This window comes from Phascolarctos cinereus, unplaced genomic scaffold (genome assembly GCF_003287225.1).
Source record: "Phascolarctos cinereus isolate Bilbo 61053 unplaced genomic scaffold, phaCin_HiC Scaffold_4;HRSCAF=312, whole genome shotgun sequence".
In the NCBI taxonomy this organism is placed as follows: Eukaryota; Metazoa; Chordata; class Mammalia; order Diprotodontia; family Phascolarctidae; genus Phascolarctos; species Phascolarctos cinereus.
The window spans coordinates 271,208,626-271,231,712 of record NW_027555847.1 but is presented as its reverse complement, the minus strand read 5'-3'; the positions used below and the strand labels follow the sequence as shown (position 1 = coordinate 271,231,712).

General features: G+C 36.2%; 1 protein-coding gene and 1 pseudogene across 4 annotated transcripts in view; one reads left to right on the top strand and one right to left on the bottom strand.

The window, feature by feature from the left end:
- The window catches only part of CDC42SE2 (CDC42 small effector 2), a 185,533-nt gene that overhangs the window by 147,087 nt on the left and 15,359 nt on the right, over nucleotides 1-23,087 (top strand). For all 4 annotated transcript variants that reach the window (XM_020973974.2, XM_078153062.1, XM_078153061.1 and 1 more), the window contains one exon: nucleotides 13,365-13,466. In XM_020973974.2, coding sequence (XP_020829633.1) covers nucleotides 13,365-13,466 — 102 coding nt within the window. The remainder of the gene's footprint in view (nucleotides 1-13,364; nucleotides 13,467-23,087) is intronic.
- LOC110199228 (melanoregulin pseudogene) lies at nucleotides 4,701-5,343 on the bottom strand (annotated as a pseudogene).

Genomic DNA, 23,087 nt, shown 5'->3' with positions numbered 1-23,087 from the left:
TCTTCTCAGCCGTGCAAAGATCTAAGACGTCTCCAAAAGTCTCATGATGGAAAATGCTATCCACATCCAGAGAAGGAACTATGGAATTTGACTAGAGATCGAAGTATGCTATTTGCTCTCTCTCCCCCCCCCCACTTCTGTTTTGTTTTGTTTCTTCTTTCTTGTAGTTCCTCTTACTGGTTCTAATTCTTCATTACAACATGACTAATGTGAAAATATGTTTAATAGGAATGTATATGTAGAACCTATATCAGGTTGCTCACCGTCTTGGGGAAGTAGAGGGAGAAAATTTAAAACTCAAAACTTCTGCAAGTAAATGTTGAAAACTAAAAATAAATTAATAAAAAAAATTTACATACTGTAAATATTTTTTCCCAATTAACTTTCTTCCATTCTAATTTTAGCTGTATTGGTTTTATTTGTGCAAAACCTTTTTGATTTTTTATAATCAAAATTGTCATTTAATCTTGTATGATCTCTTCATTTTTTCTTGTTTGTTTGTGATGCCATGACTTACATCTAAGGCATGTTCTCATTTGGAGTCTGTCTTGGTATGTAGCATTAGATGTTGGTCAATGCGTAGTTTCTGCCAGGTTCCTTTCTAGTTTTCTCACTGATTTTTGTTGAATGTGAATTCTTAACCCTTGTTCCTGGGGTTCTGTGCTTACTAGGTTTTTGTGCTGATTTGCTTCCTTATTCTTTGTAAGTTATCAGCTCTCCTGATCAACCTATTTTTTTAACCAGCATTAAATTGTTTTGATGGTTGCTACTTTCTAATGAAGTTTGAGATCTTGTACTATTAGACCCCCTTCCTTCCCTTTTTAAAATTTTCCTTGAAAATTTTTGCTTTTTGTTTCTCCAGATGAAGATATATATATATAGAGATAGATAGATAGATAGATAGATAGATAGATAGATAGATAGATAGATATGTATATGTGTGTGTGTGTGTATATATGTGTATGTATGTATGTATTTTTTCTAATTCTATAGTATAATCCTTTGGTAGTTTGATTGGAATGGCGCGAAATAGTTAAATTAATTTACCTAATATTGTCATTTTTATAAGATTGGCTCAGCCTATCCATGTATAGTATTTCTCCAGTTATTTAGCTCTTTTTTTAAAAAATTTTTAAATTTAAAGTTTATTTTTCCCCAATAATGTGGGAAGAGCAGTTTCAACATTCTTTTTTTCAAATTTTGAATTTCAAATTCTCTCACTCTCTTCCTCCCCTCTCCCTCCCATTCAGAAGGCTAGCAATTTGACATAGGTTATAACATGTGTAGTCATACAAAACATATTTCCATGTAAGTTATGTTATTTTTAAAAAAATAAAGAAAAAGTATCTTTGATCTGCATTCAGGCTCTGCCTGTTCTTTCTCTGGATATGGATAGTACCTTTCATCATAAGTCCTTTAGAATTGTCTTGGATCATTGTTGCTGAGAACAGCTAAGTCATTCACAGCAGATCATCATACAATATTGCTGTTAACTGTGTACAATGTTCTCCTGCCTCTGCTCATTTCATTTTGCATCAGTTCATGTAAGTCTTTCCAGGTTTTTTTGAGAGCATCCCACTCATCATTTCTTATAGCACAATATGTATTTCATCACAATCACATTAGCCATTCCCCAGTTGATGGGCGTCCCCTCAATTAATTTATTGCCATCGTAAAAAGAGCTGTTATGAATACCTTGTACATACAGATCCTTTTCCTTTCTGTTTTTTTTTTTTGTCTCTTTGGGATACCAACTTAATAGTGATATTACTGGGTCAAAGAGTGTATGGTTTTATGGTTGTTTAAGCATAGTTCCATATTGCTCTCCAGAATGGTTTAATCAGTTCACAACTCCACCAAGAGTGAATTAGTGTGTGAATTTTCCAACATTTGTCTTTTTCTTTTTCTGTCATGTTAGTCAATCTGATTGGTGTGTGGTGGTAGCTCAGAGTTGTTTTACTTTTGTTTTGTTTTTTGGGTGAGGCAGTTGGGGTTAAGTGACTTGGCCCAGGGTCACACAGCTCAGAGTTGTTTTAATCTGCATTTCTCTAATCAGTAGTGATTTAGAACATTTTTTATATGACTGTAGATAGCTTTCATTAGTTTGAAAACTTCCTGTTCATATGCTTTTAACATTTATTCATTGGGGAATGGCTCTTGTTTTTTATAAATTTTACTCAATTTTTCTAAACATTTGAGAAATGAAGTCTTTATCAGAGAATCAGAAAAAAAAATAAATTTTTTTTCACAATAATGATTACTATGTATTTCCCTGAATTCTATTTTCCTTATTTATCCCATTCTCTCCTTTTACCTCGTCCATTCTCAAAAGTGTTTTGCTTCTGACTTTTACCTCCTCCAATTGGACCTCCCTCCTACCAGTCTCCCCTCCTTTCTCTTATCCCCTTCACCTCTTCCTTTCCTGTAAGATATGATAGATTTTTACACCCAACTAAGTGTGTATGCTGTTCCCTCTTTGAGCTAGTTCTGATGAGAATGAGGTTCATATTCTCCCTTTCACCTCCCCCATCTTCCCTGCCAGTATAGAGGCTCTTTACACCTCTTTTATTTAAAGTCAGATAATTTACTCTATTCTGCCTCCTCTTTTTCCTTTCTCCCAGTGCACTTTTCTTTCTTACCCCTTAATTTTATTTTTTTAGATAATCATCCGGTCATATTCAACTCATACTTGTACCCTTTGTATATGCATACTCCTAATTGCTCTAGTAATAAGAAAGTTTTTAGGAGTTAAAAGTATCATTTTCCTATATAAGAATGTAAACAGTTTAACTTTATTGAATCCCTTGTGATTTATCTTTCCTGTTTACCTTTTTTTAAAAGCTTCTTTTGAGTCATGTATTTGGAAATCAGATTTTCTGTTCAGCCCTGGTCTTTTCATCAGGAATGGTTGAAATTCCTCTATTTCATTGAATATGCATTTTTGTTCCCTGAAGGATTATACTCAGTTTTGCTGGGTAGGTGACTCTTGGATGTAATGCTAGCTCATTTGTTCTCCAGAATAGCATTGCAAGCACTCTGATCCTTTAATGTAGAAACTGCTAAATCTTGTGTTATCCTGACTGTGGCTCCATGATACTTGAATTGTTTCTAGCTGCTTGTAGTATTTTCTCCTTGACCTGGGAGCTCTGAAATTTGGCTCTAATATTCCTGGGCATTTTCACTTGGGGATCTCTTTCAGGGGGTAATCCATGGATTCTTTCTATTTCAATTTTGCCTTCTGGTTCTAGAATATCAGAGCAATTTTCCTTGATAATTTCTTGAAAGATGATGTCTAGGCTCTTTTTTGTCATGCTTTTAGGTAGTCTAGTAATTCTTAAATAATCTCTCCTGCATCTATTTTCCAGGTCAGCTGTTTTTACAGTGAGATATTTACATTGTATTCTGGTTTTTGTTTTGGTTTGGGTTTTTTTTTTCATTTTTTTTGCTTTTGTTTAATCATTAGCTTCCACATCCCCAATTCTAATTTTTAAGGAATTATTTTCTTCAGTGGATTTTTGTACCTCTTTTTCCATTTGGCCAATTCTGCCTTTTTTTTTTTCAATTATTTCTGGTTAAGGAAAAAAAAACAGCTTTTTATTAGATATCCATCTGGTTCCTATACATAATAGGAAGAATGAGGTAACCTGCTATGATTAGATTTGAGAAATTGCTATCTCAAAACTCACATGTTGGTAAGGTCCAGATTTTCCATCTCACTAACAATAAACCCAAGCTTTCTAGCAATATAGTAATTGAAAAGATAGAAGATCAGAATCAAAAGGGACCTCAGAGGTCATATATTCTAGCTATTCATACTCCCTAGCATGTAGCTCATCAGCCTCTACTTGAATACCTCCAGTGATGGGCAACTCACTACTCATCAAAGCAACCTGCCCCCGCCTTCTTCCAAACCAGGATTTCTACACGTCTCTAGTAACTCGCCCAACATCCTTTTTGCATAAAAAGTAACATTTGTTAGTGATACTCCTGAGGCACCATAAGGAGCTGATGTGTTTTCTGAATGACCAAAGAAAGATTACGCCATATTCAGTTTAGATTTAGTGTTGGGTTCAGCAGATTATATTGTACACGATTTGAAAGTAGTTCATCCTGACATGGGATGACCAGCAGCTTCCTATCAACTAAGATCCATTTACCTTTTCTTAGCCTTCTCCGCCCTGCCACCCCGTCTGTTGCCCCATCCCCCACTAGACCATAAGCTACCTGAGGGCAGGACCCGTATCTTATTCATCTTTGTGTCCACTGGCACCTAAGACTGTGCTTTGCACATAGGAGGCACTCAATAAAATTGTTTTGAATCTGTTGGATTACTGAATTTTCCTTTTGTGAGAATCAGCAGAGTTTAATGTTTTCCAAAGGAAGACTGAGACCATGGGGTTTCCCTGACGGTTTAAACACACACGATGAATCTTCCTAACTAAGGATGATAATCTTAACTGTAATCATCTCTTAGTACAAGGCCCACACTAGGGCTAGTTTAGACCTTCCGTGGAGCTGGGCAAGGTTCCAAATCCTTCTGCACACGGATATGTGTTTCCTAATCACAACACAGACATTTTTCTTTTTCTCTCTTCTTGTCTCCCTCCTATTTATAATTCTCCAAAGAAAATCCATGGTACTTTGGCTGGTTGCCCTGAGTTCCCAGGGGAAAATTCAGGTTCTGTTCCAGGTCCTTTTCTTTAGGGGCTTGGAGATGGAAGGTGGGGCAGTTCTTTCTGGCCATTGGCCAAGTAGGTCAGTCCAGGCTTTTTGGGATAAGTGAGGCTGGCCATTTTAAAAACCTCTTCTGTGGCATCAGGAGCAATGAGATGTTCCACCACAAAGAGGTACCTCTCTGAGAGCTCCCAATTTGGTGGGAATATGGTTGTCTCTTCAGCAAATTTTAATGGTATCTCCGGTGCTTTCCTTATTCTGAGAGTCATTGATGGCGCTGAGTTTAGTCACTGATAACAAGGAGTCTGTTTCCTTCTGAAAGTCTAAATCTTCCAAAATGCATTTCCATCTGTTCCTCACTCCCCTACAAGTTCTCCCTAAGGTGTAGATATCACAGTTGAGTTTTTGCCATTCCTCTGAATCTTTGGGCTGCTGATTGTGAGTGACAATCGAATTAGATAGTATCCTAGCATCATCCACTTCTGTATGGGAGACATGGTGAGTTGTACTCCACGAATTCTCATCGTTCCTCACTAGAGTTGCTGCAAAAGAGGTGTGAGGATTGTTGCCACTGAGCAGGGACTCCTTCTCAGGCGGGTGCAGGTCTCCCTGGCATTTTCATGGGCAGCAACAGCAGCACAGTGTCCTCAGCCAGGCCCGCAGCCCCATGGAGAGCTGTCCAGGACCACCTGGAGACTCAGCGGGACAAGGTGGAAAGGACCCTGACTGGTCCTGTCCCCATCTCCCTGTCTGTCTGTCCCTGTCCAAGGTCCCTAAGGCCTGCTGGATGTCCAGCCTACTAGAGCGCAGAAGCCGGTGGGATTGCCCGGCAAGTCAATGCTAAGGCATCAGTGGGCCGGGCATCAGGTGCATCACACTGTGGTCGTGGTCAGCAGCGCCTCAGCTGGGCTGGCCCCCAACCTGGGACAGCCAGCACGAAGCCTAGAATGCCACGCCACAGACACGAAGGGTGGGCTCCTTGCTGATTCTGTTTTTTAAGTTTCTTCTCTTTAGTGAATTTTTGTAAGTCTTTTTCCATTTGGCCAATTGTGCTTTTCAAGGCATTCTTCTCTTCATTAGATTTTTGTGCATCTTTTACCATGTGGTCTATTCTGTTTTTTAAGGTGCTTCAATATTCTTTTGTGCCTCCATTACCAAGCTGTCGATTCTCTTTTTTGTGATTTTCTGATATCACTGTAATTTTTCTTCCCAGGTTTTCCTCTGCCTCTCTTACTTGATTTTTAAAATCCTTTTTGAAGTCTTCCATGTTCTGGGGCCAATTAATGGTTTTCTCTGAAGCTTTGGATATAGAAGTTTAGACTTTGTTATCTTCTTCTGAGTTTGTGTTTTGATCTTCCCTGTCACCATAGTCACTTTCTGTATAGTCAGGATCTTTATCTGCCGTTTTCTCATTTTCCAGGCTATTTCTTGACTTTTAACTCTATGCTAAAGTGGGGTTCTGCTTCTGGAGTGGAGGGGGGAACCACCCCAAGCTTCAGGGTTTTTGTGCAGCTGTTTTCAGAGGTAATTCTGAGGACTTACAAGTTTTTGGTTCTTTCAAGGTGGTATGATCTAGGGAGAGGTGTGTTTACTCCTTCCCTGGCCTGTGCTCTGATCTATGAGTGACCACAAGCACTCTTTTCTTCCCTGAAGCTGTGACAAGGGTCTCTTCTCCCTTGCAACCCCAAACTCTGGTATGCTAATGCTCCTTCTCTCCCTGGGACTGAGACCCAGATCCAAATATGGGTAATGCAACAGAGTCCTGTCCCTGGTACCAGCAAAAGGATCCTTTAATCTCCTTCTGACCACTTGTTCAACCCCCTTACCATCTGCCTGCTGAGAGGTTCAGAAACCACCACTGGTGCCACTGATTCATTTGCCCCCAAGGTCCCTCTGCTGGTTTGCAGGGGCCCAGCCTGCACTGGCGCAGCTTGCACTGTGCTCCACTCTCACATCCTGGTCCTTTCCTGCTGATTTTTGAAGTTCTCTGGGGCTGGAAAATTGTTTTCCTCCCTCCTTTTGTGGTTTTTGCCATTCTAAAATTTATTTTGAGACATTATTTAAAGGGGTTTGGGGGAGAACTCAGCTGAGTCCCTGACTTTTCTCCATCTTGAGTCTGCTTCCCTAGGTCTATATTTATGTAAAAATTGTTTTATAATTGTATTCTTATATTTCTCTTTGTTTCTTTATAGATAGACTTTCAGGGAAAACAACTCTAGTTGTTTTAAACAACAGGTTTTAGAAATGATACAAGGACATTCTCATGGTCTCTCTGAAGAACTTTGGTATTGATTGGGAGACATGTGAGACACTGGCACAGGACTGTCCAACATGGTATGTCCACTTCCAAGAAAGTGCTGTGCTCTGTGAGCAAAGTAGAATTGTAGTAGCTCAAAGGAAACATGAGATGAGAGAATTTAGAGACATCTCCATCCCAGATGTTCATATGGGCTATTTGTGGCCAACCTGTTGTAGAGCCTTCTGAGTTCATATTGGTCTGATCAGCCACAATCTGAGAGACTGTACATTTAAAATGTCATTTTGGTCCTCTCCAACAACCAACCATTTGTTTTAAATAGAATTTCTCTTCCTGTGTCTTCCTCCTACGTTTTGTTGATAATAAAAAGATAATGTGGATTAATTTTGTATCCTGCAACTTTGCTGAAGTTGTTATTTCAACTAGTTTTTTAATTGACTGTATGTCAACTATAGTATCATCTGATCTGCAAAAATCAATAATTTTATTTCTTCTTTGCCCATGCTTATTTCCTCATTTTTTCTGTGTGTGTTATTGCTAGCATTACATCAACTATTAGTGGTATAATTAGGATGTTCTTGCTTTCACTTTGATGTTACTTTGAAGGCCTTTACTTGCATGGCACAATGTAAGATGTACTGGGTCTGGAATCAGGAAATCTTGTATTCAAACTTAGCCTGAGATACTTTCAAGCTCTGTGATCTTGTCAGGTCACTTAACTTCTGTCTCCTTCAGTTTCCTCATCTGTTAAATGGTAATAATAATAGCGCCCATTTCCCAGAGTTGTTAAGAGAATAAAGTGAGATAATATTTGTAAAGCACTTTAAAAATCTTAAAGCACCATTTAAATGCTAGCTTTTACCATTATAGTTAATCCCCATTACATGTAATGCTGGCTTTTAGTTTTTAAATATGTACTTTTAAGCAAGAGTTGGCTATTCTTATATTTTTTAATGTTTTTAATAGGTTTTTTTGCTTCTCTATTACGTGTCAAGACAATTTTTTTAGCATTCATTTTTACAATATTGTGAGTTCCAAATTTTTCTCCCTCCTCACTCCTGATAATGGTAGGCAATTTGATATAGGTTATACATGTGCTATCATGTGAAACATTTTCATATTAGTCACAGCTGTGAAAGAAGAAACATATCAAAATGATAAAAAAAAAACATGAAAAAGAATAAAGTAAGTGAAAAAAGTGTGCTTCAGTCTGTACTCAGAGTCCATCACTGTTTTGTGGTGGTTGTGTGGTTTGCCCTTTATTCTTGAAGAGGACCATGACATCAGGGAGATGATGATATGGCTTACAGTTGAATTGGATTTGAGTAAAGGAAGGCTGTGCAAAGTCACCAACCTCACTTTCTTCTCCAGTCGTCTGGGTCCAGTGGCCAGATACATATCAAGACAACTGGAGATGGCTCAGGATGCAGTGGGAAATGTTGGCCTTTTTAAGCTAAGGTCTTTTCAGGTTCTCACTTTAAGTGATGTTATGCCCATTCAGTGAATAAGTCCTCTTTAAGAAGTGAGTCAAGGACTGGCCCCTTCAATTAAAAAAAAAAAAATCGAACTGGGAGGGGAAGACCCTCAGGGTTGCTAGCCAAAAGAGAAACAGTTAATATTTATATCAGGCCTACAACCTGTGGCCCACTTAAAGCCCGTGGAGTGCTTGTGGCCAGCCAACGGCCTTTCCTCTACCTACAAAGGATGTTTTCCTCTATATTTTTTGCAGGCTGCCCGGAATTCTTTGGTGGACTGCAAGTGGCCCTCAGGCCCCAGGTTGTGCAGGCCTGATTTACATTCATTCTGAGGCAGGAGGACCCCAGAAATAAACCACTAAGTGGTGGTTAGGCAGGGACCTATTGTTGTCCAGTCAATGAGATCCAGAGTGAATTAGGTTTAAGGCATGGTCAATGAGAAGGAAATCTAGCCAGTAAACCCCAATAGAAATAGGTAAGTCTCAGCCATCAAAAACTTACCTTCCTTTGGGCAGAACACCTTCAGGTAAGGGGAGGAGTGGAGAGGGGATGAGATGAGTTGCCCAACTGGAGCCGGCCAGCGGGGTCCTCAGTCAGACAACTCACAGGTTGTGGTTTAGCCTTCATTCTCAAAGAGGACCATGGCATCAGGGAAATGATGATGACTTGCAGTTGAATTGGATTTCAGTGAGGGAGGGCTGTGCAAAGTCACCAGCCTCACTTTCTCCTCCAACATCATCTGAGTCCAGTGGCCAGATACAGATCAGGATGACTTTATGTGGATATGGATAGTATTTTCCTTGTGAGTCCTTTGTGTTGCCGAGATAAGCTGAGTCCACTCATAGTTGATATCAATATTGCTGATACTGTGTACAATGTTTCCTGGTTCTGCTCACTTCACACAGCATCAGAATGTACAAGTCTTTCCAGGTTTTTCTGAAATCTGACTGTTCATCATTTCTTATTGCACAATAGTATTCCATTACGTTCATATACCACATCTTGTTCAAATATTCCCCAACTGACAGACATCACCTCAATTTCCAACATTTTCACACCACCAAAAGGGCTGATATATACGCACACACATATTTGCACATGTAGGTCCTTTTTCCTTCTTTATGTTCTTTGGAATATAGACCTATTATTGGTATTGCTGGGTCAAAGGGTATTCACAGTTTGCTTGCCCTTTGGGCGTATGCTCTCCAAAATTGTTGGATCTGTTCACAACTCCATCAGCAATGCATTGATGTCCCAGTTTTCCCTTTTTTAATGTTTTTAACAGGAATTGATCTTATATCTTGGTAAAAGCCTTTTCTGTATTATAATTGATTTTTTGTTCTTGTTATTAATAAAGTTAGTTATATTGATAGTTTTCCTAATATTGAACAAACTGCTACATTTCTAGTATAAATCCAATATAATTATAATGTATAGTCTATAATCTGTGTTATATTTTCCTTATTTTTATTGAAAATTTTTGCATTATTACTTAATAGGGATGTTTGTCTAAAGTTTTCTTTCTCTGTTTTACCCTTTCTGTTTTAACTATCAAGACCATATTTGTATCATTGAAAGAATTTTATAGGACCCCATATTTTTCTGTTTTTAAAAATAGTTAATGTAACAATGGAAATGATTGATCATTAAACAATTGATAAAATATGTTTGGAAATGTATTTGGCCCCGGGTTTTCTTTTTTCTTAAATTTTTTTTTTAACTTTGGCAATTCAGTTTCCTTTTTTTAAAAATGAGATTGAGGGGCAGCTAGGTGGCACAGTGGATAGAGCACCGGCACTGAAGTCAGGAAGACCTGAGTTCAAATGCAGCCTCAGACCAAACACTTGACACTTACTAGCTGTGTGACCCTGGGCAAGTCATTTAACCCCAATTGCTTAAAAAAAAATAAAAAAATAAGATTGAATTTTAAATTCCTCTGTTTCTTGTTCTGCTAATAGAGACATTTTATGTTTTTGTAAATATCCATCCTTTTCACTTAGGTTTTCATTTTTGTAATACATGATTGGGTAAAATACTGTTGAATAATTTATTTCTTCATTGATTCTGAATTCATCATTTTGCAGTTTAATATAAGTAATTTGGTATTTCTCTTTCTTTTTTTTTTAATCCAGTTAGCTTCTAGTTTATAATTTCATGTAGCTTTTTTGCTTTCAATTTTATCAGTCTCTTATTTTCAACATTTCTATTTTGGTACTTAATTTTTTTTTTTATTTGTTAGTTTTCTAGTTTTGGGGGGTTTTTGTTTTTTTCTTTCTCTTTTTTATATTCTCAATTTGTTGATCTTTATGCAAGTGTTTAGAGATATAGCTTTCCCCCTAAGGATTGCTTTGGCTACCTTACAAAATTTTGGCATATTGTCTTGTATTTATGTACTTTTCCATTATACAGTTTTTTTCTTTGACCCATCTTTCAATAAAAGATTAAGTCTTTTAGTATCCTATTAATTTTTAAAATTTCTTCAGCTCTTTTTTGAATGTAAGGTTTTGCATTGTGGTCAGTAAAAAATATGTTTGATAGTTTTGCTTTTCTGAATTTTGAGAAGTTTTTATGTATTAATATATGATCAATTTTTTTGTAGAGGTGTCATGGACGGCTGAGAATTAAATACATTCCTTTCTGTTCCTTTTAAGTTAGTTTTATCTGGCCCTGAAAGGGAGTACATCATGATCTCCTGTTTTGCTTAGTGTTTCTCTCTAAGACATATAGATTCTCCTTTTAAGTATTTAGATCTTACGCTATTGGGTGCATATATGTTATATATTGATAATAATTCATTATCTATGGTACATTTCATGATTACATAATTTATCTCTTAATCAAATCTATTTTTGTTATTGTCTTGTCTGAGAAATCTTTTTTTTTAAATTTCAGCTGAAGCATAATATATTTTGCTTCAGCCTCATCCCCTGAATTTCATGCAAATCTTTATGTTCAGTTATGTTTCTTGTGAACCAACATATTGTTAGATTCTGTAATCCAGTTTGCTGTCCTCTTCCATTCTATGGATTTATCCCATTCACAGTTGAAAGTATGATCGTTAATTTTGTATTTTCCCCCATTCTCTTCTTTTATACTTTTTCTTTTCTTCTATCCCCTTTTCCCTCAAGCAGAGCCCAGTCACAGATTATTATCTTTTCTCTCTTTCCCTCTTCACAGTTCACCTCCTGAGATTAGAGTTTGTTTTTTGCTTATGACTAATACCTCCCTGAATCTATCCTCCTCCTTACCCTGTCCTCTGTCTCCTCCCCAAGCAGTCATTCAATCAGTAAACATTTATCAAGTGTCAGCTATATGTCAGACACTATGGTAAGCCCTGGGGATACAAAAAGAGGCAAAAGACATTCCCTGTCCTCAAGGGGCTTGTAGTCTAAGGGGGAGAGACAAAATGCAAAGAAATATCTACAAATCAAGCTACATACAAGATAAATAGGAAATAGTTAACAGAGGTAAGGTACTAGAATTAAGAAGGGTTGGGGAAGGCTTCCAGTAAAAGATGGAATTTTAGTTGGGACTCATAGGTAGCCACAGAGGTCTGTGGTTGGAGCAGAGAGATGGATTGTCTTGTTTGTAGAGCAGCAAGAAGGCAAAGGTCATTTAATCGAAGAATATGTGTCAGAGAATAAGGTATAAGAAGACTGAACAAGTATGAGGGGGCTGGGTTATAAAGGGTTTTGAATGCCAAACAGCATTTTGTATTTAATCCTGGAGCTGAGACAGCCATTGGTGTTTGTTGAAAAGGGGAGGTAATATGATTATATCTGCACTCAACACTTTAGTTACTGAATGGAGGGTGGATTGGGGTAGAGAGAGATTGAGGCAGGCAGACTCAGCAGGTTTTTAAAATAATCCAAATATGAGGTGATGAGGGCCTACACCAGAATGATGGCATTGTCAGAGGAAAGAAAGAGGCATATTGAAAAGATGGTGTGAAGGTGAAATCAACAAGCCTTGCAAACACATTGGATCTGGTCGGGTAAGAGATAGTGAGGAGTCGAGGATGACTTCTTGGTTGTGGGCCAGAAGGACTGGGAGAGTGGTGTTGCCCTCAACAGTGAGAGGAGAAGGGTTTAGAGGAAAAGATAATGAGTTCCATTTTGGACGTGTTGAGTTTGAGGTGTCTACTGGACATCCAGCTCAAGATATCTGAAAGGCAGTTGGAGATGTAAGATTGGAGGTCAGCAGAGACATTCAAGCTGGTTAGATGGATTTGAGAATCATCAGCATAGAGATAGTAATTAAGTCTGTGGAACTGCTGAGATCATCTAGCAAAGCAGTATAGGAGGAGAAGAGAAAAGGACCTAGAACAGAATCCTGAGGGACATCGATATCTAGAAGATGTGATATGGAAAAGGAACCGGAAAAAAAAAATGTATATGATATAGTACAGAAAATTATTATAATGACACATGGGTTAGAGTGATAGTGGTTCATGGTTACAGATAGTGTGACATCAAATATCAATTAAATTATTATTTAATTAAATATCAATATGTTTATGGATGACTTTAGAAAATAGTGACTTCTGAGACCATTACTCCAAACAAAAAAGATGAATGAAAACTTTGACTAGCACAGAAATTTTCTGAGTGAGATCACATTTCTTTTTAACACTGCTGATTTGTACCCCATTCATGCTAGCAGTGTAGGGGATGTGCTGACTGATGAAAGTGATTTTCTTGTCCTTGCCTTTTGCTTTCATCTTTTTTTTAATGTGAAATTTAAATGCTTACAATATAAATATTTGGACTGGGACTAAATACTTGAGTTCAAGTAACGTGTAATTCTGACAATACTTCTAAAGTTCAATGTGTGATAAGCATTGTAAAAAATTCTTGTAACAAGTCAGTTACCCCAATTGTAGAAATTAATTTTATATTGAAAATTGTTGATGCTTTTCATGTATAGCTGATTTTGGCTTTGTTTTCTTCTCATTTTAGAAAAGGAGACGGAGGATTGACCGAAGCATGATAGGCGAGCCAACAAACTTTGTTCACACAGCCCATGTGGGATCAGGTGATCTTTTCAGTGGAATGAATTCAGTAAGCATAGTTTTGACATATGATATAACATACATGATTATTGAGAGCCAAAAATGGAGTCTGTGTGATGATTTAAATATTCTCTAATTAAATCTTAAAGTTTGAAGACAGTATGAAAAAGTATATATGATGTAGGCAAATGTGTATCACTTAACCATTCTAACTCATATCCCTTTTTAAATATTTTACTGACTCTCCCCCCTTCAAATGCTTTGCTTCTTCCTCTGCAGCCACATTGCTGCCTTATTCCTTTAATATGGGAACATTGAGACATTAAAATATGTAAGTTCAGAAGGGAAGATACAACCTTTTAGGTTTCCATGTTTCCATTTCAGTGTAGCACTGGAAGCAAACTATTGTTTCCCATAGTTAAGAGTTTAAAGTAGCTAAACTGTGATTTTGAAAGTCCCTACTTCAGAGAGCAACAATTTTAAATAGTTCCTCCTTTATATGCTGTATTTGCTCTCTTTGATTTAAGTGTGTTTTATGCAAACATTACTGTAGAGTTTATTTCCTAAGTATACTTCTGTGTCTCCTTGATGTTATTATTAAAAAATTTTTGAGTGATAACAGAGCAAATTGTGATGCCTCAAACAGACTATTAGAATTTTCACTTATCCTTTCATCCATAAGAGCAAATAATCTGTGGGAACAAAAATGTTATACCTGTCAGTAGGATACAAAGGATGCGGAATGTTTTAAGAAAAAAAACCACAAGTAACTTAAACATTTTTCTTTTATCTGGAATATGTTTTAGCTAAAATAGAAAGAAAATACTATATTTTAATCTTTAGATGTTTTAGAGGTCCCAAATCCCAGAAGGCATTTCACTCCAGTTGCGCTACCTGTTGTTGCATTTTAGTGTTTTATGTGGAACCGTGCTATATAATTGTTAGGAGCCAACAGTTCCATTTCCATAAACATGCTTCCAAACAAGACTAGAGGAAGGAGCTTAATTCTTCTTTCAAATGAAGTTTACTGAGGGGCAGATAAAATGGATGTACAATTATATATGGATCTTTGGTAACCATACATATATATGGAATTCGTTTTTCTGAATGAAATTATTCCTAATCCAAACTTTACCCTTTTATAATAACTCAAATTTTCATATGAGTTCCTCATTTTATGAGTACTGAAAAACACAGGGCTAGGAATCAGAAGACCTGGGATTTGCTTCTGGCTCCTCTGTTAGTTAACTATATGACCCACATCAGTTCAATTTCTGGATTTCCTTTTTTCACTTATAAAATCAGATGATTGAACTAGTTGGATGTCTTAAGTTCCTTTTCAGTCCTGAATTTCTAACACCTCCATTTTTTCAGGTGAGGAAAGTAAGGCAGGAGTTTTTTTTCCCCGCTCCCAAATTGTGACTCCTTTGTTTGTTACCTTGGGAAGAGGGGAAAAAAAGACCTAATTAGGGAATGGTGGTTTTTTTATAAATTGGCAGGTGGGAGTTTAGGCTACTGCCTATCAGAGTATATAAGTTTGCCATATCAATTGCTACATAAGCAAAGGGACACTATTTGTAGCTTCCTGGAAAGAAAGCAGCTTGTTCACTTTTAATTTTGCATGAAAAGTACTTGGTTTTACCTGACTACTTCTAGGAATGAGCAGGAGATGTTACATTGCCATCAAGATACAGTGCTATGATGACCTTTGAACTCTTGCTTCTGTATAGAACATCTGTTTCTTTTTATAATGTAGTCATCTATGCCATTTGTGAATAGTAAACAAATGGCTTTTAATTCATTGGATGTGTTTTTCTCCTCATGTCTTTTAATAAGAAATGCCCCCAGCCCACACAATTTGAAGTGTACATCTGAATTGAACCCCACTTTATGACTTTCACTCTGGTTTTGTTTCTGTGTTTGAGTTTTAAGTGCATGTCTCTCTAAGAAGTGTATGCAAAAATCCCAGAAAGCATTTCACTCCAGTGGCACTACCTGCCATTGCAATTTTGTGTTTTATGTGGAACCATGGTATATAATTTTTAGGAGGCCATAGTTCCATTTCCATAAACATGCTTCCAAACAAAACTAGACAAAGGAGCTTAATTCTTCTTTCAGATGAAGTTTACTGAGGGGCACATAACATGGATGTCCAATTATATGTGGGATTCATTTTTCTGAATGAAATTATTGGCTGATCCTAAAAACTTTTTTTGCCCATTAACTAAATAGGAACTTGCTTGGAAGAGGTAGGGTACTCAGCAGGCTGCCTAAATGCCTTAGAAAAGTGATCCTTTCTGGCTTCAGCTTAATTTACAGGAACAATTATGTATCTTATGTTTTATATAGTCATAGTTTAGAGATCATACAAAGCAACATTCTCATTTTTACAGGTGAGAAGACTAAGACCCAGAGAGGTTAAATACCCAATATTACACATCTGTTAAGGGTCAGAGAGTAAATTTGAAGTTAATCTCTCTAACTACAATTCTGCTGTCCATTGCACCATCATCTCAAAAGTAGAATCAAAATATGGAGCACTCAAAGGACAATGGAGAGATACATAAATATAAGTACTTTGCAAAAAAGTATGAAGGATATGCTTTTTTCTCAAAAAGAAAATATTTTAACTTAATATTAGTAGTTTTCTGCCTTGAGAAAATAAGAAATATTTAGTCAGCCAGCCTTAAGTAGCTCTTAGGAAGGAGTATTTACTAAAGTGTACAATAAGGTCAGTTAATACAATCCTTCCCACCACCAATGCTGTGACACACTTTCCCACAAGTATGGAAGAGTCTTGAGGGAAGTGAGTTTAGCTTTAGATAGCATATAAGGCAAAGGGGTAGCTTATAGCTTCAGGTTGTTTGAAATCCTTTTTTGTCATTGACAAGGTGCTCAAAGAGTTTCCCTTAATCATGCTATAGTTTCTTTCCTGGGCTCCTTATGAAACCATTACTCTGTCCATTCTGTCCTTTGCTTCTCAACACAGATACTGCTGAGAATGCTGCTAGGACAATTGGAGGTGGATGGGAAATCCATCATCCTCTGAATTCTTTGAAGCTCACAAGATAATCCTCTATCCAAAAGGGAGGGGGAGGAAAAGACCTAGCAGGAATGGAGAACCTGTGGCCTTCTAGGTTCTTAGATACAGCCTTTTGAGTGAGCCCAAGTTTTACAAAACAAATCCTTTTATTAAGGAGATTTGTTCTGTGAAGTGTGGATTCAGTCAAAGGCTGCACTTGAGGACCTAGAGGGCCCCATGTGGCCTCCAGGCCATAGGTTCCCTACCCCTGACTAAGCCAAGGCCAGAGCTGAAGCCTATCCTTTGCACTCACTCCCCAGGCAGTTCCTCCTTAAAGGTTTATTGAAACACTCTCTCTTTTACTATAACTCCCCATTACAAGCTAATGTTAATACTTTCATGTAGGATCCAAAGGTTGTGATGAAATCCCTCAACCAGTTGGAACAGACTTCCTGTCTGGAATCATTTCATTCAACAAATGGCTGTCAATAGGCTTCTCACATCTTGTCTGAGACAGGGGTTCTTAACCTGGGAACCCTGAAGTTTGTTTGTTTGCTTTAACTGTTTTGATAATTGTATTTCAGTATAACTGGTATCTTTTTTTAACCCTGTGTAATTTATCTTATGCATTTACAAACATTATTCTGAGTTTAGTCCATAGTCTTCATTGGCTTACCAAATGAGTTCGTGACTCCAAAACAGTTAAGAATCTCTGATGTAAGATCTGTGACTGAAATTAGTTGATTGATGATTTCAAGTGGGATAAGATGTGATGACTTAATTGAGTAAATTGAACCTGCCTCATCCACAGATACATTTTGTTCACCTTCATTTCCATAAATATTCTCTACCCCAGTAACTTTTTTCAAATTCCTTTTGTGTTAAAGAACAAGATGTTCTAATTTTAATCTATACCCCCAGAGTAATGATATCAGAGATCTTGATTGAAAACTAAAGAATTCTTTATCCCACAGATTTCTTATCATTTAAAATAGCCTCCTGAAAGTATCCCCAAAATTAAAAATCGAAGAAATGTCATAACCAAAATGTAGAGCTCCTACATTAAACAAACGAAAAAAAAATACCACAGACATCTAGACAAAACTAATTCAAGTACCAAAATTAAAGAAGAAGACAATTAGAACCCAAAATAACTTACCCTTCCCATTCTCATCAACAGGGAGACAAGCATGGAATGGGGTGCAGGTGGGGAAGCAGAAGGGAACATAATACCAGGGATGGAATAGTCATAATCAAGATAGACTTTTTCTGAAAGATTAAAGGGGAGGAAGTAGAACTTAACGGAGTGTCTTGGATTAGAGAAAGGTAGAACAAATTGTGATAATAGAATATTACTTTGCTGTAAGAAATTATGAAAGATAATTTCAGATAATCCTGGGTAGTATGAACTGATACAGAGTGAAGTATGCACAACCAAAATAATTTATATAAGAGTAGTAAAATTGTAAAGAATAATTACTTCAAAAGGCTTAATAACTGTGTTTCCAAGGGACCTATCATGAAACACGAAACCTTTTAACAAAGAACTGGTGGACACAAGGTGCAATAACACAAATACACATATATTTTTGGACATGGACATTTTGCTTAGGAGGGGTAGCAATAGTGATTTTTTTTAAAGGAACTTATTGTGAGGTTTTTCAAAAATTCATAGAAAAGAACAAAGGAAGTTCAAAAGGAAATATAGAAAAGTAAGACAGTCCTGAAAGTATCCTGTTTGTTGTTCAGTCATTCAGTCATGTCCAGCTCTTCATGACCCTGTGAATCTCCGTCCATGAAGAATTTTGTTGGCAAAAATAGTAGAGTTGTTTGCCATTTCCTTCTCTAGTGGATCACTGACCCATAGGCAAATAGAGGTTAAGTGTCTTGCCCAAGGTAACACAGCTAGAAAGTTTCAGAGGCTGTTTTTGAACTTAGGTCCTCCTGACTTTGAGCCCAGCACTCTAACCACTGCACCACCTAGCTACCTAAAGCAACATGTAGAATTTATTGTATACATTTTTTTTAAAAAACCCCGCAGATTCATTTATTTCGTGTTCTTTTTGTATTCTGCTGTATGTATAGAAATGATCTTTTTTTGTTTGTTTTTAAGTTCAGAATAAAAATAAAAAACAAAATAATTAGAGATTGTATAAAATATCTGGGAGGTCTGCTACCAAGACAGAGAAATTTTATTTATTTTTTTATACACACATATATTTATATATATAGTTGCAAAGCACTTTAAAGTAATCAGAAATATTAATTGCTCGTGGTTGGGTCATGCCAAAAATATGCCACAAGATGAAAATACTACCTAAATTATGTTATAAATTCAGTCCCATTTCAGACTACCAAAGGATTACTTTATATAGTGCTAGGGAAAAAAACAAAGCAAAACAATAATTTATAAGGAGGAACAAAGGTCAAGAATTTCAAGGGAAATAATGGAAAAAGTGAGAAGGAAAAGGGGCTTTGGGAATCAAACTATACTACCAAAAAATAGATTATTGATAAGTCATTAAAAATATTTAGTACCAGTTTGAAAAAAACAGAAAAGTCAATCACTAGAACAAATTAGGTACAGAAGACCCAGAAATAGTTGAACATATGTAGCATAATGTTTGGTAAATCCATTGCCACCTGTGGCCTACAGATGAAAGCAGGTTTTGACAAAAGTACAATACTGCTTCCTATTAAAAACAGTTGAAAGCATAGGTGTAAATGGTTTTTTCCTTAAGAAGCATCTGTCTAAAACCATCAGCAACCATTATCTGTAATGGGGGTAAGCTAGAAGCCTTCCCAGTAAGATCAGGGGTGAAACAAGGATGCCCTTTATCACCAGTATTATTCAGTATTATACTAGAAATGTTAGCAATAACAATAAGAGAAGAAAAAAGAAATTGAATAAATCAGAATAGGCAGTGGGGAAATAAAACTATTTCTTTTTGCAAATAGTGTGATGTTATACTTGGAAAATCCTAGGGATTCAACTAAAAATTAGTTGAAACAATTAATAATTTTAGCAAAGTAGCAGGATATAAAATAAACCCACATAAATCATCAGCATTTTATATCATCACCAGCAAAGCCCTGCAAGAAGAGATAGGAACAGATAATTCATTTAAAATAATCATAGACAAGGTGAAATACCTGGTGGTATGCCTGCTGTACTTTTAGGCTCTTAAGTATTTATTGGAATTTTGCAAACATAAGAGCAAAAATAAATCCCATGCAAATATACATTCAGCAATATCTATTCAATTCTTATAAGACAGATGAGCCTGGGAAAGAGGGAATGGTTTTGAACCAATCCTAACAGCATTACAGTTTCTCAAGGCCACACATTAGAAGAAATGGAATTCATGGTTCACTTTATAATTCAAGGTGAGATTTACATTCTACTATTAGGGGGAACAAAGAAGATTCATTTTTGAAATACTTTCAATTATCATATATTATTTCTTTAAAGTAGTGAAATTTTATACACAACACTTTGAGAAAACAAAATCCGTACAATCCCATCACAAGCCAGTAGCACAATCACATTAAACTAGAAATCAGCTTCGGTCTTCTGCTTCTTGATTGGCTGGCTGGAAAGGCAGGGCTCTCTGGCCTTTTTCTTTGTCTGGCATTTGGAGCATTCTAATCATTCTACTTGGGGAAGAGAGCTCATGTTCTGTGATGTGAGCAGGATGGACTGTGGTAGTTCTGGGAATCAGCCACCTTAAGGATCATGTCCATGGTGTTTCTTCTGTTGACCATATCCATGTAGACATCAAATTCAGCCAGGCATCTGAAGGGAGATTCTGCGATGGACCATAAAGAAAAAATGAAACAAACGGTTGAAAAAGAACGTTCCCCTGGACAAAGATTGCATGTCACTGAAAGCAGCTTTGCTCCCCTCTCCAGGCTGGACTGTGATGGCCAGGGTCTCATTCTTGTGGTCAAAGAGCATCTTCCCTGAGTAGGCCCACACTGGGAGAGCAGATTGTTGAAGTACAATTTGCATCATAAGGTGAGACACCTTCTGAACTGCTGGTAGGTTTGTGTCTCTGTGTCATTATTTCATCCAGTAATTTAATAAACCTCTTCAAACTCTTCACTGTATGAAGAATTACGTGAACATAATTATAAAGTACTTTTTATACAAATAAAGTCAGATTGAAATAATTGGAGAAATGTCTATAGGTGGGCTGAGCCAATATAATAAAAATGAAAATTGTACTTAAACTAACGTACTTATTCAGTGCTATCCTAATTAAATTACTAAAATATTTTATTGAGCTAGAAAAAAAATAATAAAATTCCTTTGAAAGAAGAAAAGGTCAAAAATATCGAAGGAATTAATGAAAAAAAATATAAAGGAAGAAAATCTAACTATGCCAGATCTTAAACTGTATCATAAGGCAGTAATTATCAAAACTAATATCACTAAGCAATAAAATGGTGGATTAGTGGAATAGAATAGGTACATAATCCACAGTAATAGATGATTATAATAATCTTGTGTTTGACAGACGTAAAGATTTAAGCTTTTGGGATAAGAACTCACTGTTTGGTAAAAATTGTTCAGTATAGCAGAAACTAGGTATAAACCATTATCTTACACCATTTACCAAGATAAGATCAAAATGGATACATGACCTAGGTAAGGGAGGTAGCATAAGTTAATTAGAAGAAGAATAGAACATTACCTATCAGATTTATGTATAGGAAAATAATTTGTGAATAAATAAGAGATAGAGAGCATTGTGACATATAAAAAATGGTTGTACAAATAAAAGCAATGTATCCAAGATTAAAAGGAAAGCAGAAAACTGAGAAAAAATTTTATCAACAGTTTCTCAGGTAAAGGTCTCATCTCAGATATGTAGAGAACTTCAAATTTGTCTGACTCCATATACCAAGATAAATTCCAAATATATACAAGACATAGATATAAAAGATGATATAATAAAAAGTTTGGAGATATCTTTGACAAGTGTGGTTAAGGAAATAGTCCTTTAACAAAGTAGGAATAAAGAGGATCACTTGTGATAAAATGGGCAATTTTGATTAAACGAAATTGAAAAGTTTTTTTTTTGTTTTTTTTTTTTGTTTTTTTTAGGCAACTGGGGTTAAGTGACTTGCCCAGGGTCACACAGCTAGTAAGTGTCAAGTGTTTGGTCTGAGGCTGGATTTGAACTCAAGTCCTGACTTCAGGGCCAGTGCTCTATCCACTGCACCACCTAGCTGGCCCCTGAAAAGTTTTTTTTTTCACAGATAAAATCAATGCAGTTAAAATTAAAAGGGAAACCATTAACATTTAAGGGAAACATTAAATATATCTTGGCAGTGAGTTTCCCTGATAAAGTTCTGACACCCGAGTTATAAAAGGAATTGATAAAAATATATAAACAAAAGCCATTCTACAATAGATGTATGGTCAGAGGATAGAAACAGGTGATTTTCAAAAGAAGTTCAAGCTATCAAGAACTATATTGAAATGTTCAAACTTATAATAATTATGGCAAATGTACAATAACAAAACTGAGCTGCTATCTCACTCCTACAATTTACAGAAGTGACCAAAAAAAAAAAAAGGAAAGTGATAGTTGTTGAAGAGGCTATGGAAGTGCAGACACCCCAGTCCACTGCTTGTGGAGCCATAAAGTGGTTCAGGCAATTTGGAAACCCCCAAATCACTAAGCTGTGCATATCCCTTGGTTCTATGCTTATCCTCCCTAAGAAATTGAAGAAAGAGAGAAGTGACCCAATTGTACATGTTGTTGTAATGAAATTGAAACAACAAAGGTGGCCAACATTTGAGAAATATCTGAACAAATTATGGTATAAGAATGAATATTATTCTATTTTAATTGATGATGGAAGGGTAGGCTTCAGAGAAACCTGAGAGAATTTATACGAATTGATGCATAGTAAAGTGAGCAGAAACAGGAGAAAAAACTTTTAAGATAATTTAACTTCATAAAGAAAGATATCTATGAAAGACCTGACAATTAGGATCAACAAAATGACTGCAGAAGACTGATGATAAATTATGTTTTTCAACTTTTGGCAGAACAGTGGTGCACTAGGGAATGCACAGAATGGCATATTCATTTTTCAGATACTGTCAATTTATGAATTTGTTTTATTTATTTGTTACAAGGGGAGCTTTTTTCATTTTTTGGAGGGGAATATTTAAGAAAGAAGATTAATTAGGTAGGGAGAGTATAATCAGAAATGGGAAGAAAAGAACATCAATGAATCATTGAAAATAAACGTAGAATAGAATTATTATATTATTAATTTATGTTATAATAGAAGTTCTGAAGGAGGACACAAAGAAGCAGAGCAGTATTGAAACTACCATGTTAAATTTGAATAGTACAAAACAAAAACAATAACCAAGATGTACATAATGGGAAAAAAACTAAGCTAACATCTATCACTCTGTCTGAAGTATAAAACAGAAGTTTCAAGTTGAATATGCAGTCTTCCTTTTGTTTTTTCTTTATATATTGAAATGTTTCCATGATTCATGTTTATCAATATTAATCAAATTCAAAATAAAAATATTTATCAAAAAAAAGCCTCAACTGCCTTCTTACTCTTAAAAATCCCTCCACTGCAAAACCCCTTCCTCTTCTTATTGGTAAATTC